Below are 21,748 nucleotides of genomic sequence, written 5' to 3'. Positions count from 1 at the left end.
TTGTTAGACACTGATTTATAATGTGGCCTAGTTTTATTATTAGGCGCAGATTTGTACAAATTATAAATTAAGAAGTGATGCTGTTATAAATCAATCCTCCCTCTCCTACACTCCTTCCTTCTCTCTCAGGCACTGTCTGTGCAGGAGATTGGGGTGGCGATGAACACACGTAAGCTGTGGAGTGTGCACCTGCATGCTCAGGCTCGGGTCTTACAGGATGGGCTGCGGTGCGTATGTGTAAGCAGCTGTCCTCCGCTCCTATCAATGCTCCGCAGGGTCTGCATTCAGCTCTGTGATCTGGCTGCACCCACTGCCACACTAGTGATGAGAACTCTGCTGGAGCACCTGCAGGAGGAAATGCAACAGTAAGACACAATAGTATAATCTAATATAAAGGAGAGATTTTATTAATACATCTCTATGTGTTTAAACTATGTCGATGTTATGTGTTTAGGGAGGCCGCTGGGTCTCGTTTGATGAGACTTCTAGCACTTCTTGACTCGCTGGCATCGCAACGAGCGTGCAAGGCCGCCATGTTGTCCCTGCTGGGCGGATCTACACGCAGCGAGGGCCGGAGCGAAGGGAAAATTGAAGAGGACAAACAGACAGACCTCCTTCGTTCTTTCCTTGCAATGCTCCTCGTACCAGCAGACGCTGGCCTGACAGTGCAGCAGAACGCTGAACTGACAGCTTCTATTATTCAGTCTCTGTGCGACCAGGATGTGTCACTGGTCGTGAGCGGCTCGGGCGAGGCGTCGTTGTCCGAGGTGGAGCAGCTGGCCAACGGATTACCGACCAAAGAGGTGATGGCGTGCATATGCGACGGAATGGTGGAAGGGTTGGGAAATGCGCACAGTAGCTTCACGCTGCAACTGACGTGCTTGAGGACCATGATGTTTCTCACAGAGCATGACTATGGGCTCTATCACCTGAAAAGGTGTGAGGGTGTATTGATGTTTATTTATTGATATAGTCATTTTTGTTTTATTTTGTGGCATAAACACTGATGTTTGTGTTGCAGCTCTTTGAGGAAACACAGCTCGGCAGTTTTCTCTTTGATCCGCAGGGAAATCGCCTCCTTTAACAAAGAATCGCCTGAGCTTTTGTCTGCCTTATTTGACTTTTTGAGACAGATTGTGAACAGCGAAGCTATGGTAGGCCTTCAACACAATGTGTTTACATTAGAGCTGTGTAGGTTTATATATACTCTTTTGCAAGACGTAAACAACACTGGTCCAAAAGTAGGGCTGTCAAAAGATATCTCACGATTAATCGCATTCAGAATGAAAGTTTGTGTTTACTTACAAAATGAATATTCAAAGTACACAGACATTTATTATTAATAAAAACATACACATACTTACATGTATGTCATTTTTTTTTATAAATTCAAAGTTAAAAATAAGTACACAGACATTTATTTTATAAACACAAACTTTTATTTTGGATGTGATTAACCGTTTGACAGCCCTATCCACAAGCATCTCAATCCAAAATGGTCTATTTACGCATGACAATATAGATTTGGATGATAGTACAAAATTCAATCAAATTAATTCAGAACACATTAATTTTCTCATACCTATAAATGTAATTGTACAGCTTTAGGAATGTTTATACAGCTCGCCCATTATCCTTTGCAATTTATCACAGTAATGATTTGCATGTATCTCTGCAATAATATTTTAATAATCATGCAATGAACAGGATGAAGACATAGACAGTCGCTCTTTGGCGCTCAGTGTGAGTGATATGAAACAGCTGCTGCAATGGAAGGAGGAGTCAGGGGAGCATCCTCTACCAGAACTGGAGAAACATGTCACAGTATGCATCACAATGAAGCTCTGACCTACAGCCTAGTTGAAAGAAGACACTCAAATGAATCTTTGCATTTCTGCTGTATTCTTGTCTCATGTGTATAGGAGCTCTGTAAAGAGGATGAATCTTTGGAGACTCTGCTGGAGAACGTGGCCGGGCTGCGGCAGATAATCGAAAGCTCTGGAGATGCTCCTTTGAGTGCAGAGCCTGAGACTGAGCCCACTCTGCCTCCACCCGAACCCCTCCAGACGCAGTTCAACCACAGGTAACGGAGAGAGGAGCAGGATGTGTGTGTGTTCCTTTACTACTTTACTGTTGAAATACTTTAATTTAAGGGAGGGCTTAGTGGTAGGTCAATTTTGAATGGATGCATAAAAAGGATGTTTCTATGATCTTTTCTTTCTCACTGGATTTCTGCCTTCAGGACCGTTTATGTTCTCTCAGATGTCCTGGATGAGCAGCTAAAGGCTTTGTGGTTCTCTCCATTCCAATCAGATGATATGGAGAATGAAGTAGACATGGTGAGAAACTGCATGAATTTGTAAAAATGTGTATGATATAAAACTAAACAAAGAGATAGGCTAAGTAAACAGCTCCAAGATCCAAATTTTATGAAAATGTTACATTTAAGATGGCACACACAATTTATTTGTGCATGTGTGAACTTTGTAAATATGCTGCGTGTTGCAGGTGAAAGTAGACCTAGTTGCAATAGCCCAGCAATGTTGTCCGGACTTGGACCTGAAGGCGGAGTTAGAACGATCGTTTCTCACTGAACCCGGCTCCCCAGGGCATAACAAACCACCCAAAGGCTTCAGACTGGGCAAGCACAAACATGAGACCTTTATCACCAGGTATGCCATACAGTATCTGTCTAAATGTTCTCAAACATGCACATACCAAGCAAAAGTAAAAAAAATTATGAGTATATATAAACCATTTTGCTACAAATCTGTTTCTTTTTTCACAGCGGGAAGTCCGACTATGTGGAGCCTGCGAAACGAGCGCACATCATGGCAGCCCCTCGAGGTCGGGGCCGCGGTGCGTTCGGCCAACTCAATCGACCGCATGACATTTTCCGTCAGCGAAAGCAGAACACCAGTCGGCCTCCTTCCATGCATGTAGATGATTTTGTGGCTGCAGAATACAAAGATGTGGGCCCGCTCACCGGCCTGGCTCCACCCAAACGCCCACCAAAAGGAGGAGCCAAGCCACCAGCTAGAGGCTTATTCACTGGAGGAACCAGAGGGAGGGGCTTTCAGAGCCATACACGCTTCTTCACTCCGCCAGCCCCCAAGAATGTTTTGCTTGCTGGTACAGGCAAATTTTTTGTCACACATATATACCGATCTACTTTGATAAGTGGTCAACCAATAACATGTAATTCAAAATTATTTGCGTTTAAGGTAACTATCCCCGTCGCGAGGGTGGGCGTGGCTCTGCCTGGGGTACACCAGTGACAGCTGTCACTCACAGAGGGACTTACAGTGAGCCTCGTGGAGGGCAAAACAACTTCACCCGACCATTACAGTCTAGACAACCACCTGCAGGTATGTCTGCATACCCATTAGTGCTCACTTATTAAGATTGATTATATCCCACATAGACAAATGTTACTGCGCATGCGCACTTTTGTGACCCCAACTTAACTTCCGGTACACATTCACAAACAAATGTGCGCCTGTAGATTATAACTGATAACAATCAGATTCAATATTTTAAATGGTCAAAACTGCATGACCCATTCAACAAATCGTTTATTTAATACAATTATCATCAAATTAATATTAACATAATTAAATAAAACATAAATAGTTAATAGCCAAAGACAAACCGGAAGTTAACTGGGGTTTATGCGCCCCCACATCCAATAAAACGGCCAATAGTGATTTTGCAACATTAGCAGCTTCTGTTTAAGGAGAAAAGGCTGTGATGATTGTTTTAAATAGTAAATATATATTTTTTATATACAAATCTTTAGCCCACCTTACAGCTCTCACATGGTCACTGACATCTCTCTCCTGACTCAACAGGTGCATACCGATTGGCTCCCCGTGACAGAACCACCAGAGGAAGAGGCGCCGGTCTGTCCTGGCTAAATAGTGGTGGAGTAAGTATGGGAGGAGGAGTAAGTGGCGGCGGGCGTGGTCAAGGGAAGTTCAACAGTGGAGGAAGTGGAGGTGGGCGGGGCCGACATGTCCGCTCATTCACTCGCTAACGGCTACCGTAAGCAAAATAGACTTCGCCGTCAGGCTTTACAGGACCAATCAGGATGTGGATTTGCTGTCTCCGTTGCAACTGATATTGTGTATATCCTTGTCATGTTTTGTGTTGGTTTCTCTCATTTTTAAGATATGATTAAAATCTTGTGATTATATGTTGGTGTGTATTTGATATCAAAATCCTCAGAAAGACGTGTTGAACATTTTTTAATATCAACCTTATGGAGAAAGAACACAGAATGCATTTGTATTGTTCTTGAAAATGACAAGATGTGCTTTACAAAATCTAGTATATGAAATGTAACATTCACTTTACTAAACAATTTAGTTTGCCATATACAAACTACCACCCTCCTTTAAACCGGCATCTCTGTGCATGGCGTAATTCTTGGCGAAGGGGTGGGACTATATTGACTGTCCAATGGCCAGGCATCCAACTTTCAAGTAATTGTTTGCTGGTTCAGGTGTGTTTGAGTTATGTTCTGCAGAATTTGGCCTACAGGAAGAAATATTTATCATCCTGAATTACAGCATTGAGAAGCACCGGATCTCTTCAGATGACTGTCACCTCCCTATTCTTTCTCTTGATGCAGTCCAAAGCTAGGCTGCGTGGGCCTGGCTTTTTTGGGCCCTCTGCAGGTTGTGGAGGTGTGGCTGCTCTAAGCCCCTCCTTCTTTAAAAGTTCTACAAGCTCTGCCTTCTCTAGCTCCGCCCTCTCCAGCTCTTGTCTGCGTACTCTTTCTGCACCCAGCAGAAAACGGACATCTGACATCACACGGGATAGCTGGCCCTTTGCACAAACACAGACAAAATTATTTTACATATGGCATTTTACAGTGTATTCAAGCTATATATATTTACTCCTGGGTGTGTGTTATTTGGGAATGAAACCCCTAACATTTGCATTTCTATGAGACAATCCTATTCCAATTGAGCTACAGGAACATGTTCCTTTAAAAGAAGATTAAAATGTTAAAATTCATTCCACATATCCTACCTTGAGATCATCTACTTCACTCCTCAGCAAACTCTCTTTTTGCACCATGTGTCGTCTTTGGGAATCCAGACGAGATTCCATTTCATGTCTCACCTCCTCAACTTTGCAGTCCAACTCTGCCCTATAGCAAAACACAGATGTGTTTACCCACTAGTTGCCCAATATAATGTAACATCCACTATGTGTTCACTTCAGCAGTAGACTGTGGTACCTGAGCATGTCCAGCTCGGCTCGTAACTCCGATACACAGTTGTGTTGGGCTTCTTCTGTGTTTAGGATTGTGTATCCACAACCACTCGCGCAAACTCTGCTGCTGTACTCGCAGACACACAGGTGAGCTTCCAGAGAGCGACGAGACACCTGAACCGGGCAACCTAAACAAACATCGCCATAGAGAAAATCATCACAATCATTGATGAAAAGTAAAGTGGAAACAATAGCACACTGCAAATGTTCACATGCAAGAGATATGCAAGAAGAGGCACACAGAGTTTACACAACAAACAGACACGATGTACCTACCACAGCGATAACACAAGTACTCGCCACCTGTATATTTATATACATAAATTTCCAGAATTAGTATTTCATATTTTATATTTCTGTTGATAGTTGTCAGACAAGTTAGCTTAAAGGACTGAAAGGCTCAATTGTCCCTTGAGGTAAATGTTTCACCTCATTTGCTGCCTGAGGGTGGTCCTCCATTAATAATGAAATATGCGATTATTCAAGTAGGTTAGCGCTCTACCTTGTTGTCACGATGCTCATCTGCTGTTACAACTGCCTTTTTTAATTGTATGAGCCTGATCAAGGCTACGATGTATCTGCCACCTGTTGCTTGCTACAAAAAGTATCTTTTAAGTATGTTTAAAGGTCCAGTGTGTAGTGTTTGTAGTATCTTTTTTCATATAATATAATATACATAACTGTAAAAAATTATTATTAATAATAATAATGTAAAAAGACCTTAAGTAATGAAGCATTATGTGTTTATTATCTTAGAATGAGCTATTTCTCTCTGCATACACCGCAGGTCCCCTTACATGGAATTTCCCGTCTAGCCCTAAGCGGACAAACTGCTCTACAGAGTAGGTTTCATAAATATGTTATCTCCTTTGGCAAAAAAGTGAAAACATGATGATGTCCTAATCCTATGTCAGCCACCGCAGGGCTTTGAAATGGAGGGGGGGAGTGATCGTTGGTTGCAATTTGCAAACTCACGACTAGATGCCGCTCAATTTCATACACTGGACCTTTCAATAATGTGGCTGTAAAATGATGTGTGCACGTTTGCATACCTGCATTACTGCAATTCAGTAGAGCATAGTCACACTGTTGCTCATGTCTATGAACAGACTCCAGGGCGCATATGACCTCGCAACCTTGTGGCCGGAACATGCACCTCACCTGCAGCTTTGCTAAATCATTCCTCATGTATCTGTAACGCACAATACATGCAACTGTAATAGCAGGCCTGTTGTTTAATATACAACAAATAACGCAGTGCCATACCTGAACAATGGACGAAGGTGTGTGACGTCTAAAAGCAAGCGGTCCTCGGGACAGTTGTTATGGTGTATGAGCCATCCATGAATACAGGAGCTACAAAAGGCATGTTCACAGGGAGCCTGCAAAGGATCTTCCAACACATCCCGACAAACACAACATAGCAGACCCTCATTCACGTAACCCACAAAGCGTTCCAGATCGTAACCCATCCTGGAGGACACGCACATATAGAAGAAAACACATTAAACAAACTAATGCAAGTTATCATGTTTTGACTGTGTTGGTTAGCTGTATTTGTATTAGTTATTATGGCATAAATCAAAACAAACTGCAGTTTGATTGATATTAATTGGAAGGCACGGTAAAAAAAAATTAGGATATTTGAAAACTTTTTTCCATTTTAGAAATAAACCCTTCATATATCTTTTTTGTATGTAAAATCATGTGTTTAATAAACATTTATGGGTCAAAGACAACAAGGGGTTTAAGCATATAAACAATAAGTGTAAAACTGCTTTAAATTGTTGTTGTTCCAAAAGAAATCTGTTTAATTTAATTGCATTTTTGGTTTTCTGAGCAAAAAATTTATATACAGTTTTCCGTGAGTTATTGAAGACATCCACTAAAATGTCATTCAGTGTGAATATCTATTTATGACTAATTACTTTCACCCCAAATGCTAATTAGTTTGCCACTATTCTATAGGTTTTGCCCATTTGTCAATAATAATTGTTTACTAATTTAAAGCACAATAAATATAATATGCTCCATTATCCTTTTATATATTTTAATATGTACAAGTCAGAATAAGCCTGTTGTTTGAATTTGTACATTAATCTTGTCTGACACTGAATGACAATATAACATTATTTGAACCAAATTTTGACATTTTATTCTCCAAACACTTAGTTGAAACCATAAAGTAGACATTAGACTTACCTTTAATGTGCTTTCTATGGACAAAAAAATCACTTTTGTCAATTTATTTTAATGGGGACATCTTTGACCCTTATATATTTTAGGCCTGCATATAATATTGTTAATGTTAATCCTGTAAAATGTTTCAAAAGATTTTTAACACATAAATAATATAACAAATTACATAATTTGTGTTTAAATAAAATATACATTTAATATAAATGTATAAAATAAAAAAGACATGCAATTTAAAAATGTAAGCCTATCACATACATAAAAATACTGGACAAAGATAAAATTCTTTACCTGACAGAGTCTGTAATGTCCCCCTCTCTCTTTCTCTCAGGTGTTGTTGATGAAGGTGATCACATCAGTTGCCGTAGAAACAGCCAGGTGGCAGCTGTTGGACTGAAACATGAGTGGGTGGAGTCATAAATGCTGAATTCACAAGGGAGGGGATTCTGGGAGATGAGGTGATCTCTATTTGTGCTAAACTCAGAAAATAGTCACTTTAATCTGTTAAACTCATAAAACACCTTTAAAATTTAACTTTATATAGAAGATAATCCAATGTGTTACAAATGTGTTTTGTGAGATCCTCTGGGCAACAATACAGCACCTGGCAACCTTACACATAAAATGCAAACAAATAGACTCTTAATAATACAGGCACAGGTACACAAGGGACCACACACAAAAAAAACGTATCTGACTATACAAATATCCTTACACACACCACAACACGCCCTAATATAAAATGCACACATTACATGATATTGTTTACACAAACAGCAACTATTTGAAAACTAATTTAAAGTCTTTGGCAACACTTCTTTAATGCCTCTGTGTTTGCAACTGGTTTCTAGGATAGCACGGTCAGTTTTCAACAAATTTTCAACATTTTTTCTTCCAAATGACACATAAGGTGCAAATCGGCATAACAGTAAGATCATGCATTTTACTTAAAAGTAAACAGTTACAGGTGACCTTTGCAAATATGTCTGCATCTGTCCAGCCACGCGAGTTGTCAAAACATCTGATCACAACTGGGCTCTGGGCTCAACACGTGTTTTATATTAAACAAAAAAGTTACTGCTTTGCTATGGCGCTCCAGGTAAACCCTGCATGCTGCCGCCACTGTCATTCATTTAGAGTCAAAAGAAATATTATAAAATCATGAACATCTTTGTCTGTTACTGACACGTCTCTGTCACTTTCACTGCCTTAATGATCTCTGTTCTTCATGGCTGTGGTGGGATTAGACTGGATTACAGTTTCCCACACTCTGATTGGATTATTTTCTATGCTGCAGCATCGTAGGTTCACTATCAGACATGCAGCAGAATAAACACTGAAACAACACAAAATACATCTGTCACATATAAAAGTTACAACAACTGTCAATATACCATGTGATAAATACATGGAGTGATGTAATGCCATGCAATCATGACCGCTTGTGACACATATAAAATAAAGTCAAATAATAATGAATGCATCAAAATTATTGTAAGGATTTATGATTTGTTTGTCAACTGAATAAAATACATTAAACGTTGTTCTATTATAATATCAAAGCTGTCATGGTGCAAAAGCATGGTCACGTTTGCCCCATGAAAAAATGCAAAAAGCAAGAGTCAATAGGCTGTAGGCTGCACTAAGTACTTGCCTGTTTGATAAGTGATGGTTGACAGAAGGGAACTTTCAGACGACTGCCTGTATTTGGTTCATTCACCTTTTTGAAGACAACATAGTGAGGTCTCTGACACCTCTGTTGTTGAATTTTGCTCCTCATAAGCTCCTCCCCTCCCTTCTTTTTTCAGTGACATTCTGACCAATCCAACTAGAGATACGTCACTTCCGCGGGAGGCTTGAGATTTTCGAGGGAGTTTTAGCAAACAAACTGACAAGGTATTAGAAGTAAGGGAAAAGAGTAAGCAATGAATAAACTGGCTGTATGCGTATATTACTTTGAGCCAAAAAGCTTTTTTGGATGAATTAAAAATAATTAAAACAGAGAGGTTTGTATTCGGTTCACTTTATTTACTTCGGTCTAACGTTAGCTAAGGATAGCGCCGGATACTATATACCGAAATTAGATGTACGGCACGTAAATGATATGACGTTATTAGCTATTGTGTCTTATAGGAACATTACTGTTTATTACATGTAACTTTAATTGTCTTCGCTTAGAGAATGCGCAGGTCTGGAGCTCCGAGTCAGATCCGCGGCAATGCTACGAAGAAACCCCGGTTTATGCCTCCGGGTCCAGCGCAGAATGATCCCTTATCGAGGGTTCAATTGGGACCATCACTACCATCACCGCCATCCACACCTGCTTTAGGGAATGTGCTGCTTAATAAGGTAAGGTGAAAAGGATGCCAATTAAGTATAATTCACAAAAGCATCGTGCATAATAATCTTTTGAAGCTGTGCGTAAATATACTAAAGCATGAGAATAAAATAAGTGATTTTAAATTTTTAGACAAGTATGTGATTTATAAGACAGCAATAGTCAATAGTATAATTGTTGTGTTTTGGTTGTTGTATCTGTACAGGTCAAGGTGTGTTTCAGTAGTGCAGATGCTCCAGTTGTGTCTAAAGCTCCAGCGGGCAGTAAGGCTTTAGCCAGAGTCTTGAGTGCTGTTCCTCAAGGGGAAAGTAAGGAAAATAGTTACGGGTCTTCATCTGACTTTTCTGAAACAAATCAATCAACAGACAAAGACAGCTGCCCAGTACAGCCAAACACGCAAGCCAACTCTTCGTCTACTGGTAAGAACCGTCAAGTTAGTATTTGTGTCACTTTATTATAAATAAAATACAACCATCAGCTGTTTGAAAAGAGTATTTGTCATTGAATAGCAATTTAAATATAGTTAAACTGTATATTCTGCTTTGTTTTCCGTGACACATATGGGAGGTAGACTGTACTTATTTCTTTGCAGAAACAGGAATGTATGCTTTAACCCTGTGTCTGGTCAATGCATGTACAAATATTACAAGTCACACTACCATTTACATTTCTAAAATGTCAAAATATTTGAGACTATAAAAATGTATATGAACAATTCTGTTATCCATGGCAAAGACCAATGTCAGAGACTAATAAGTAAACAATATTAGGGATTAAACCTCACACGGAAGTACTCAAAAAACAAGATCGATAGAAATGCAGACTGCGAGTTGCGTTCACGTTTCGACGCACAAGCTGGCACTGGAGATCATACTCGGATTTACATCGAGTGTCATTCGTGTTAATGAACGCAGTTACCATTCTTACAAATGTAATGTTCTTACAGCGCCAGCCATTTAATATTTGTATGCGTTAATAAAGCCTACCTAACCTTAGAGATAACTTAACAATACTGTATAAACGTGTCTTGTGTTTCGTTGCTCTCCGTGGCTGAACGTTTTACAAAGCATCACGTTTATAAAATATACTACAGGTAAAAAACGTTTTAGATGGAATTATAAATCATTTTAAACCAGGGTAAATAATGCTACAAATCACGAAAATGTTCCGCCAGAGGTCAGGTTAGACACAAGGTAGTTCCCCCTCCCATAACTTCGGCTTTAAGTGAAACTAACCAATCAGCGGACACGATCCGCTTGATTGACACGCGGCTTGTGTCTGGTCCGTGCCGCACACAGATTCCGTGCAGATCTCTCCTCTCCTCCTGGCTGTGTGTGTGTGTGTGTGTGTGTGTGTGTGTAGCCTCATTCAGCAACTGGTGTCTGAAACCCACTTTCTTTCTTTCTATATAACACTTACGCAAAAAATGCGAGCGTTGCTTTTGCGTTTAACATTAAGTCTCATTAAATGTCTCCCTTGGCTATTCAGCAGTCGGACGAGTCTCGCGCTTTGCGTTTAAAATATTTGCGTTTACAAAACTTTTAAACACACACACACACGAATTCCCTTTCTATAGAAATCAAAACGTACTACAGCCTTGAGAGGCAAAGCAGATCTCAGCTGTGTTTCCAGTCTAATGTAGTCGGGTTTGTTATGTAGGTCAGGCCAGGCTTAAGCAGCTTTACTGAACCTGCGTCAGCTTAAGCTAAAAGGAATTCCAACAAAGCCCTCCCCGGGTAGGCGTGGGCCTAATCGAGGCTGGCCTAGTTAAGCCTGATTTTTTTTCTAACGTCCCTGTATGCATAGGAGCCAGTTTGTGCATGTGTGTGTTGTTTAGCCGAGGCAAGCAGAGCAGCAGCCCGCTCACACAAGTGAGAGTCTTCCAGAATAAGACAGATTCACAGCACAGGGGAAAAGAAGGAAACGGGGTCTTGAGCACTGAGACCAGCCTAACAGCAAGATGTCTACCATATTCATGACAAACAACATGGTTGGCAAGGCCCGTTCCTCCAACTTCACCCTGTCTGAGAAACTGGATCTTCTGCGTCTGGTACAGCCACACATACATATTTTGGAGGAGCACACCAACAAGCATGCAGTGATCGTGGATAAAAACCGATGCTGGGACAGCATAGCGGAGCGCTATAATAATTTGGGAGGCGAAAGACCCCCAAGAACGGCTCAAGGCCTTCGGACTCTCTATAAACGACTTAAAGAAAGTGCCAAACAGGAAGTTCTTCAGCGAAGCCACGCCCAGCCTGAGTACAGGGGCAGCATCTCAGAACCAACCAAACGTATCCTAGAAATGATTCCGCAACTGTTTCATGTGGGGGACAAAGAGCAGAGTGCACTCCACAGGTGAGAAAGAGCAAACACATTTTTCCTACCACATGCTTGCATTTATAGACAAAAATGACACATCGGAAGGTGATTTTCTTAGAAAATGAAAATATAAATAAAAAAACCTGCATACTGTACAGACGCAGTATGTCTATGCAGAAACATTTTAGTACTCTCAACAAGAAATTCTCCTTGGCATCATTGAGATGTTATTGGTTATTACATTTTAATTATTGCTTCTGTTAATAACCAAACAAAATTGTTTTGAGATTTTCAGTGAGATGCTGAGCCCATTAGAGTTCTGCAGGTTTTCTAGACAGACATGTAAACATCTCCTTCAGCAGTTTAATTTACCGTTTCTATTGTCTGTGGTCAAAACAGACGCACACATCCACACTAGTCCTTTCAATGTGTGTCCTCCTGTGCCAGAGGTAAGCTGCAGTACTGAGGGGATTTAGATGTCATTAACTGTATTTCCGACGCCGTGCTAATGCCAGGCTTGCCGAGATAGTTAACAGAGAAGTCAACTCAATATCAGCCTCAGGTCTAAAATCAGGTCTTGTGGTCTTTCTTTGTCACTTATAACCTTGATTCAAATTCAGCAAAGAGCTACTTGATGGTGGATGATCTCATTCATCTTATTAAATGGGTAAATGTACTTTCCTAACAAAATAAAATTATTGTGACAGTGCCATTGTACAGCGGTATTGGGTAGTAAAAGCATGTTAATCTAAATTTATACTATGCTACTGAAATTCATATAGCATTGTGGTAATGTTTAACAAACTTGAATATTAATGTTCGATGGTACTTTTTAAAGTACCCTAAACATTAATACAATGGTATATGAATATCAGTACCATGGTATAAATGAGATTAATAAAATGAAAATGTCTTCATCATCATTATTCAGCCTCATGGCGCTCCAAACCTGTATGGCGTTCTTTCTTCTGCAGAACACAAAAGAAGATGTTTTGAATAATTTTAACCCCCATTGACTTCCATTAAATGGCCGCAAAACCACTGAAACATTTCAGAATTTATTCTGTTGTGTTCCACAGAAGAAAGAGTCACACACAGGTTTTGAACAACATGAGGGTAAGTAAATGATGGCAGAGGTTTTAGTTTTGGGTAACTATCTGTTTAACATAGGTTTACTACCTGATACTACCATTGTACAGTACCATGGTTAATAACTTTAGTATAAACAAGATTACCATGGTTTTGCTGCCTGCTACCACTATATAAATTGAATTCATATACCATGGTATTAATGTTTAGGGTAATTTCAAAAGTATAGATGTTGTGCATAAATAGTCAGTCTGTTTCATAGTTGTATCTAAAGTGAAAGTAAAGAGACTTGCAGAATAAGTTTAAGTTTTGATCAAAATTTTCCTTTATCAATTATTTATGTAATGACATCCCATGTATATGTTTCTATGCTAGGCTTCAGTTCAAGAGGAATTCTCCCATAGTAGATCAGCCAGGCAGCAGTCTCTCCATCCCAGTGTTGTCAGGATATCCACTTGTGGCTGCTGTGAGGGTGGAGTCAGAGGATGTGAAGCCGCCTCCCGATATCCAGCTGATTTCGTCACACGGTTCACCCGGTACTGACGCCAACACCCCGAACAGTCAGACCCACCACGTACAGAACGAGAGAGAAAACGAGGTGGTTGAAGAAGAAGAAGATGAAGATGAAGACGAGGAGGAAATAGTCTCCCATGTGTATGCAGGCTCCATCTCTCCATGCCCCTCCTCTGTACACTTACCGCCCTCACCGTTAGCACCCGCCCCCAGGAGGAGCCTGTATCAACAAGACAGGGTAGCCTTCAGAAACCCTGTTTATGAAGCTGAAATGTTACAGATGATGCAAGAGGAACACAAGCTGCTTCTGGCCAATCACAGAAAATTTGGGCTGTATCTGGAGGAAAAGAGGGAGGGCCTTAAAAGAAAGCAACAGTTAGAGGAGGAGCTTCTCAGGTCAAAGGTTAAAGTAGAGAAATTGAGAGCCGCCAGACTTCGCCTTGCACTGCCGATGATGTGACATTCAGTGTTGTGTCAAAAATATGTAGCATAAGGGAACTTACACATATTTTGTCGTTTTGTCTGGTCATGTGCTGTACGGTTGGCATTATGTAGGTACAACCGTCAGACAGTTCTTTCTTGTTTGTACAGGTTTCTTTTTTTATTCTGTTCACATTTTTACAACATTCGCTCTCATGTCTGTTGCGGGAATAAATGTTATTGTGTGTGAATGTGATTGGACAAGAATCTTTTGGATGTCAACACCAATAAAATTGTCAGTGCTTTAATCTCAGTGTTTTGAGCATGTTTTTATTCTTTCTTATGTCTCACATTTATTACACTCATGTTAAAGGGATAGTTCACCCAAAATAAAATGTCTGTCATCATTCAATCACCCACACGTTGTTCGAAACGTGTATGAGACTTTTCTTAAGTGGAACACAAAAGAAGATATTTTGAGAAATGTCTTTGTGGTTTTGTGTCTATACAGAGGAAGTCATGTTGTTTGGTTACCAACGTTTTTGTGTTTTGTAGAAGCAATCATATAGGTTTGGTATGGCACGAGAGTGAGTAAACAATGGAATAATTTTTATTTTTGGGTGAACCATCACTTTAACATTTTGCTCTGCCAAGAAGTGTTCATGTTTTAGAAAAAAAACAGGAGCAAGCCTTGACTATATTAAAACATGTAAGTAACTTTTATTAACACGTTTTAGAAAAACAGTGGTATGCATCTTGAGACAAAACAATGGCTCTGGTCTATTATAAGGTATTCAGTGCAAGTTAAGTTCAGTTAAGACCACTCAAACAAGCATTATTGTCTGGGGCTAGGCTTAAGCCATGTCTGGGACACCGCCCTACAGTGTCATATTTATTTTTTTCAGTGGCTGCAGCAGTATGTTTAGGAACAAAGACATAGGGGCGGTTTCCCGGACAGGGATTAGATTAATCCAGGACTAGGTTTTAGTTAAATTAGGACATTTCAGTTAAACAAACAGGTATTGCATAAAAACATTACTTGCGTGCATTTGAGACAAAACACATGGCAGTGATATATTTTAAGATCTGGCAGTTCAAGCAGTTTTCATTTTAGACAGCTCTAACATTTGTTTTAGTCTAGGACTAGTCTTAAAGGAACAAAAATTTGAATTCTGTGTTTATTTACTCACCCACGGTTTGCCACCATTAGCCAGATTTCCGTCCAAAAGTGATGCAAATCTTTTCAAAGTTCGCAATAACGGGAGGAAGGAGTAATGTGGAATTTGTGCTGTTCCATCGAGTTCCCAGCACGGGTCATGGTGGTATTGATAACCTAGTAACCAACAGTAAATAAAAAAGATTTGGGAATCAGAAAGACACAATCAATGTTAACAGCCACTTTGTCTCGGGGCTTTAATGTTTGCTACGTCTGAATTTATTCAGCAAATTAGTTTCCATCTCCCATTATTCGCATTAACTGTTTTTCACAAAAATTGCGAATTAACGGCTTTTTTTTTATACAAAATTTCAATATGTTCATAAATCCAGGGTGATGGAAACACGGGTATTGACCACCATAGGAAAATTGCTTTATACATGTATTTGTTCTGTTGAACACAAAAGAAGATATTTTGAAGAATGTAGGAAAGCAAACAGTTGCCACATTGTAATTTTTCCTACTATGGTAGTCAATAGTGGCCTAGAACTGTTTGGTTATAAGCATTATTCCAAATATCTTTCTCTGTGTTCATCAGATGAACAAAGAGATGTATACAGATTTGGAACAATTTGAGGGTGAACAAATGATGAATTTTTTTTTAAGTGAACTGTCCCTTTAAACTGCCCCATAGTTGTATTAATTCAATTAAAAATTGCTGTGTCTGATTTATAGGCTATGCTGTGTTTTGCTTCTCATTAATGCTCATCAATTTTTTGTTTTGTTTTTTCAAAGCGCGCTACTACAGTGTAATGTGGTGCAAGGCATCATCAAGGAAGCATAAGCGCTGGGAAGGTGACGCTGTGCTGGTTGCCAAGGGGCGGAGTGTTGTGCTCAAAGACATGGAGGGGCGGGACATTGGGCAAGGTTAGTCTGTCACAGCACACACTGGTAGTACAATTACTAAAACAATTTGTTGCTGTATAGTATTGTGAAGAAATTTATATTTGTATATAAGGAAATATTGAAAATTATTGATCAAATATAAAGATCTATAAATTAGATCCATGGTTAAATTATATTTGTCTGTTAGGATCGGGCTACAAAGCCTCTGAGCTTGAGAGTCTGTGTGAGGGTCAGACTCTTATGGTGGGAGGAAAGCAAATTGAGGTAATGGGGGTCATTTCCAAGGAGGACTTTGCCAAGGGCCGCTGTTTTCAAGACGCTTCCGTTGAGACTTCAGCAGAGACAGTCGTGAAGGCTGCTGTATATCGACCTCTGGCCAAATCCTTTATGAGGCCAGCGCTTAAAGGAGGAGGGAAACTAGATTGCCATCCTGAGGGAGCCCCCTGTAAACCCAGACATGACCCCAATGCACCAGGTATAGCACACGTTTAACCTAATATATTTTACACAATCAGATGATACATAACTCATTCTTTACACATCCTTAGGAGCTCTTGTGATGCCACGGCCATCAACCGATCACCAGTGGCTACATAATAAATCTGGTTCTCCATTGGTGGATGTGGTCGTGGACCCTCACCTGACCAATCATCTTCGGCCACATCAGAGAGAGGGAGTGGTCTTTCTATATGAATGCGTTATGGGAATGAGGTAAAAAAAAAATTACATATTCCAAATGTAGTTTTTCAGTGTTATGTAAGTTACCTTATGTATGTGTTTTTCATGAATGTTTTTGCACGTTTGTGTTTGTTGCAGGTTGGCTGGTCACCTTGGGGCTATTCTTGCAGATGAAATGGGGCTTGGGAAGACCCTGCAGTGTGTCTGCCTGCTTTGGACACTATTGAGACAGGGTCCCTACGGTGGGCGGCCTGTTCTTAAGAGAGCGCTTGTGGTTTGTCCTGGGAGTTTGGTCAAGAACTGGGCCGCTGAGTTTAACAAGTGGCTTGGGAGAGAGAGGATCAGTGTTTACACAGTGGACCAGGTGTGTATGTTGATAGCGTAGTTTTAATTTAGTTTATTTCAGTTCTTGAAAGAGAAAGCCTGTGATTTCATGTAATGATTTTGGTGGTATTGTGAGAAGAATGCTACCGTTTCTTAGTTGTAAGATATTTAAAATCATCAAGTATGTGTTGTTCATGTAGGATCACCGTGTGGAGGATTTTGTGTCGTCCCCTCTTTGCTCTGTCATGGTGATCAGTTATGAGATGTTGCTGCGCTCGGTGGACAGATTGAAAGATTTGGACTTTGGAGTGCTCATCTGTGATGAAGGTCATCGACTCAAAAACAGCAACATCAAAACAGCCGGCGCACTCACTGCTCTTTCCTGTGAACGGCGTCTTATATTAACAGGTTTATTTCATTTTACTGTTTTAGACACATGCACACACCTTTTTATAATAAATTTATAGTTTAAGAATTGTAGGAATGAGTGAGTTGAGAATAATAACGATTATAATTATTAAACATAATAACATAACATGATTTGTTTGGTATTTTTTAGGGACTCCAGTGCAGAATGACCTGCAGGAGTTTTACTCCATCATAGAATTTGTAAATCCAGGAATTCTGGGAACATCTGCAGCCTACAGGAAGATTTATGAAGAGCCAATTTTGAGATCTCGCCAGCCCACCTGCTCGGAGGTATAGCAGATGCTCACTATTAACCATAAAAAAATTACAGATGAGATCTCTTTAATATGTAAAAAATGTATCCTAGACATCAATGTGATTAAATAGAGAGCAAATGTTAAGTTTTGTTTAAAGGGAAGGTCCAACCAAATATTATTCATTTAAATATCAACTTTGTCTAAGAAATCCATCATCTCCCCCAAGCTATGAAAGAGCAATCTCTGAGTAATAAAACTGGTGCTCATATGGGAGATGCAGGTCAGATTTTTTGTCCATCAAAAATTGGTGAACAGAACCAAAAAAGTGCATCTTTCTATGGATCCACCATTCTGTAAAGTATTTTCATAGTCCATGCCCACTGTATAATATTTTCCTAATATTGTATTCTGTATTTATTCACTGTATATCCTGCACTTGCTAATTGCACTTCTGGTTAGACCTAAACTACATTTCGTTACACTGTACTTGTATATGTGTAATGACAATAAAGTTGAATCTAATCATCTAATCTAATTTAATATATTTTACATTGACTGTCTTTGTGTGTTTCAGGAGGAAAGGTGTATTGGAGAGGAGCGTGCCGCTGAGCTCTTCCGTCTAACAGGAGTGTTTACCTTGCGACGCACGCAGGAGATCATTAATCAGTATTTGTCGGAGCGGATCGAGTGGACTGTCTTTTGCAAACCCACTGAGCTGCAGCGGCATCTTTTTGGAGTCCTGCTGGCCAAATGGCCCATCAGAGCCTGCCTCTCCAGCAGCGGCACACACGCTTACACGCACAGCCCACACCTCGCATGCATCAATGCTCTAAGGAAACTCTGCAATCACCCCGGGTTGCTCTATAACACTCTACAGGTACGCAACACTGAACACTGTGTGCATGACATGCATATTTAAACAATGTAGTATGCCCAGGGCAGATGAATAGGCAATGTTATCTTGTTCTTTATCTGAATGTTGCTGCTTTTTTATTTCGCCGTTTGCTACAGGAAAAGACGGCTGAGATGTTTGAGGATGGAGTGATGGAGCTCTTCCCTCAAGGCTACTCCCCAGGCGCCTTCAGTACCACTGACTCCGGAAAGCTTCTGGTGCTAACAGACCTGCTGTCTGTAATACAACAAGTCAATCACAAAGACAGGTACACACACACTACTGTCAAGCTTTTATAGATTAAATACAGACAACATCTAATTGTTTAGATGCATGGATCTATCTGCATTTTGAATAACAAAAATTGGATTGGTGTCTCTATCTCTCTCTCTCTCTCTCTCTCTCTGTCTATAGGGTTGTTTTGGTGTCCAACTACACACAAACTCTCGACTTGCTGCAGGATGTCTGTGATCACATTGGCTATAAATGGTGTCGTCTTGATGGACAGACCCCTGTTGCCCAGCGACAACGAATTGTTGATTCTTTCAACAGCCCGCACTCCTCCAACTTCCTGTTGCTACTCAGCTCTAAAGCTGGAGGGGTGGGGCTTAACCTCATTGGTGCATCCCATCTTGTTTTATATGATATAGACTGGAACCCAGCCAATGACATACAGGTCAGTGAACATAATGGTTTTCCATGTAACATTGCAGAGGATTAATGGAACATTATGTAGAAAGCACAGTAATATGTTGTTAGCCAAAATATGTGTTAGTTTAGGAACACGACACTAGATAGCATCGTGTGTTGAATCAGATTTTACAAAGCACCACATGTATTGAGTCAACATCATTGTTTGTCCTAGAATAACATCCCCGACAGCCAAATGGTTGGTTTTGGTTTACTGAAAATGTTTAAGATCTGGGTTAGGGGGTTTGTTCAATATTGTATTCTATTACAATCTATGGCATGCGCATACTATTGATTATTCTATTGAATACCATGTTTTTAATACATCTTTAATAATATATTTGAATAAAAAGCGATTAGACAGTTGTAGGACAGATGTCTTTTTTAAAAATAACCTGAGAGATGTATGGCTTAATATATTAACAATGGTATTGACTTTATAAATGTGAAATAAAAAAGTGTGGCTCTCACAGTATGCATAAACTTCGAAAAAATATTTTTACTCGCCATTTTTTACGTCAATATCTGTGACGTTAAACGTTTGAAACCTAAACCTGTTCGCTTAACGCTACAGCGAAGCACGTGCAACACGTTTTCCATATATAACAGTAAAATATGAAATGTCAGTCAGATATATAAATACACAGGAACAGTAGGTGGCGGTATACCAAATAGCAGCTTTATTTTCTTTCTTTATTATTTTAGCATTAATTATATATACATTTTTAACCTACAGTACCTTGTATTTTCCGAAGAACTGATTAGTGTGTCTGTGTTCATTTTGTCTGCATGTGCGTGCAGCCTCCATGGGTTAAAATTAGTATTACATTTAGTTTAGTTTTTTAAAGAAATACAAATATTTGATGTGTTTCTAACAACAAATTCTAGTGGTGTAAGGCTGTTACAACGTATTAATCCATACATCTCTCTGTACCCTGAGTTCCCTGTAATGGTGGCCACTAGATGGCAATGAGCACCAACAAATCCCCCAAGCCTCCCTCAGTATGCGGATTTGATCAAAGTGTTTTTACTTCTAAAGGGCTTTGTATCATTTAACTGCCCTTTTTATGATCAGTGATCACTCATCTTGGTCTTACATAGTTTTACAAACACAATGAATGTTTTATTTTGTTTTATTACACAAATAATTTAGTAATTATCGATATTTATGTCTTAGGCTATGGCACGAGTGTGGCGTGACGGACAGAAGAAAACAGTTCACATCTACAGGTTACTTACAACAGGTAATCATGAAATCTGTAAACAGCGCAGGAAACGTGACGGAACCAACTCTTTGGCCTCGTTGTCAATAAATAAATGTAGCTGTTTATTGACACTGCACAACGTCAAGCATGACTCGCCTAAAAAACATCTCACAGTCTTTCTTTAATCATGACACACAAAAACAGTTTCTTTTTCTTTTCGACCGATTGGCTGGATGTTATGACAAATCACATGATGAATCACACTTTTAATTATTGGAAGGCTTTTGGTGTGATGATTTATTGTTGGATAAAGCATATTATTTTATAGAGTTTTGCAGAAGTGCACGTTTCTTTCATAGGTTCCATTGAAGAGAAGATTTATCAGAGGCAGGTGAGTAAACAAGGACTTTCTGGGACAGTGGTGGACTTGACCAAGAGGGGTGAGCATATTAGCTTTTCAGCGGAAGAGCTGCGAGATCTTTTTACTTTTGACTCGAATACCTCCTGCCTCACTCACGACCTACTGGACTGCCAGTGTTCTGGAGATGGAAACACTCCAGGTAAATAAATGCAAATAGACATAGTGTTGAACACAGTCTCAAATGGCTGGATATTTTTCCTATGCATGCACGATTATATTTTTATGTTTAATAAAAAAGAAATATATAAATGATATGACATTTTTTGCTTAGTTCTTTTTATTACAATTTAATGTTTCCATTAATGGTTTTTTTTTACCAGGTATTGTGAAGGAGGCGAGTGAGGAGACAGCAAGGGCATGTCAGCTCGGTCGCCATGCAAACAGCGCTGTAGCGTTTCCACAGCGTGTCAGTATGTCTGAACTTATGCACTGGAGGCATTTTGCAGGAACCGTCCAATCATATGAGGACATTTACTTAAATCATGCTTGTAACCACATTACATATGCCTTTCAGAGTATCACTTCAAAATCCCAACCCATGGTATAATTTGCCTTATTTATTCATAAAACCCCCTCCACTCAGTTTTGCTTGAAAATCTCATGTGAAATTTGATCTAATAATAAATCTTTTCATTTCATTTTTTACATGC

General features: G+C 39.7%; 4 protein-coding genes across 14 annotated transcripts in view; 3 read left to right on the top strand and 1 right to left on the bottom strand.

Moving 5' to 3' along the window:
- virma (vir like m6A methyltransferase associated) overlaps positions 1-4,193 on the top strand; it is a 15,304-nt gene extending 11,111 nt beyond the window's left edge. The window contains exons 14-23 of the mRNA XM_079469951.1: positions 130-365; positions 455-937; positions 1,022-1,154; positions 1,708-1,824; positions 1,923-2,083; positions 2,243-2,339; positions 2,509-2,672; positions 2,789-3,132; positions 3,225-3,368; positions 3,852-4,193. Of these exons, the coding sequence (XP_079326077.1) occupies positions 130-365; positions 455-937; positions 1,022-1,154; positions 1,708-1,824; positions 1,923-2,083; positions 2,243-2,339; positions 2,509-2,672; positions 2,789-3,132; positions 3,225-3,368; positions 3,852-4,036 (2,064 nt within the window). The 3' untranslated portion in view covers positions 4,037-4,193. The remainder of the gene's footprint in view (positions 1-129; positions 366-454; positions 938-1,021; positions 1,155-1,707; positions 1,825-1,922; positions 2,084-2,242; positions 2,340-2,508; positions 2,673-2,788; positions 3,133-3,224; positions 3,369-3,851) is intronic.
- rnf41l (ring finger protein 41, like) lies at positions 4,187-9,367 on the bottom strand. Of its 9 annotated transcripts, none has more exons than XM_079469988.1 (8): positions 9,134-9,367; positions 7,771-8,815; positions 6,550-6,756; positions 6,336-6,475; positions 5,560-5,586; positions 5,249-5,411; positions 5,038-5,158; positions 4,231-4,830 (listed from the first exon to the last, which is right to left on the bottom strand). In XM_079469988.1, the coding sequence occupies exons 3-8, from the start codon at positions 6,753-6,755 to the stop codon at positions 4,594-4,596; spliced, it is 894 nt and encodes a 297-aa protein (XP_079326114.1). In that variant the 5' UTR covers position 6,756; positions 7,771-8,815; positions 9,134-9,367; the 3' UTR covers positions 4,231-4,593. The 9 variants fall into 9 exon arrangements, with proteins under 9 accessions (XP_079326120.1, XP_079326121.1, XP_079326119.1 ...); XM_079469990.1 differs by having other exon boundaries at positions 7,753-7,872; positions 9,134-9,257; XM_079469989.1 differs by having other exon boundaries at positions 7,771-7,872; positions 9,134-9,257.
- rad54b (RAD54 homolog B) lies at positions 9,286-21,748 on the top strand. Of its 3 annotated transcripts, none has more exons than XM_079469959.1 (15): positions 9,286-9,375; positions 9,658-9,828; positions 10,023-10,236; positions 16,113-16,244; positions 16,411-16,698; positions 16,772-16,934; positions 17,040-17,265; positions 17,426-17,633; positions 17,785-17,924; positions 18,465-18,767; positions 18,902-19,050; positions 19,197-19,458; positions 20,650-20,716; positions 21,037-21,237; positions 21,419-21,748. In XM_079469959.1, the coding sequence occupies exons 2-15, from the start codon at positions 9,661-9,663 to the stop codon at positions 21,643-21,645; spliced, it is 2,748 nt and encodes a 915-aa protein (XP_079326085.1). In that variant the 5' UTR covers positions 9,286-9,375; positions 9,658-9,660; the 3' UTR covers positions 21,646-21,748. The 3 variants fall into 3 exon arrangements, with proteins under 3 accessions (XP_079326085.1, XP_079326086.1, XP_079326084.1); XM_079469960.1 differs by having other exon boundaries at positions 9,338-9,565; XM_079469958.1 differs by having other exon boundaries at positions 9,347-9,485.
- Positions 11,105-14,473, top strand: LOC306901849 (fibrinogen silencer-binding protein-like). The gene is made up of 2 exons (XM_079469986.1): positions 11,105-12,175; positions 13,604-14,473. Exons 1-2 carry the CDS (start codon positions 11,778-11,780, stop codon positions 14,199-14,201), a joined length of 996 nt encoding a protein of 331 aa, XP_079326112.1. The 5' UTR covers positions 11,105-11,777; the 3' UTR covers positions 14,202-14,473.

Source organism: Barbatula barbatula (assembly GCF_947034865.1).
Source record: "Barbatula barbatula genome assembly, chromosome: 12".
In the NCBI taxonomy this organism is placed as follows: domain Eukaryota; kingdom Metazoa; phylum Chordata; class Actinopteri; order Cypriniformes; family Nemacheilidae; genus Barbatula; species Barbatula barbatula.
This window is presented reverse-complemented; position numbering and strand designations above follow the sequence as displayed.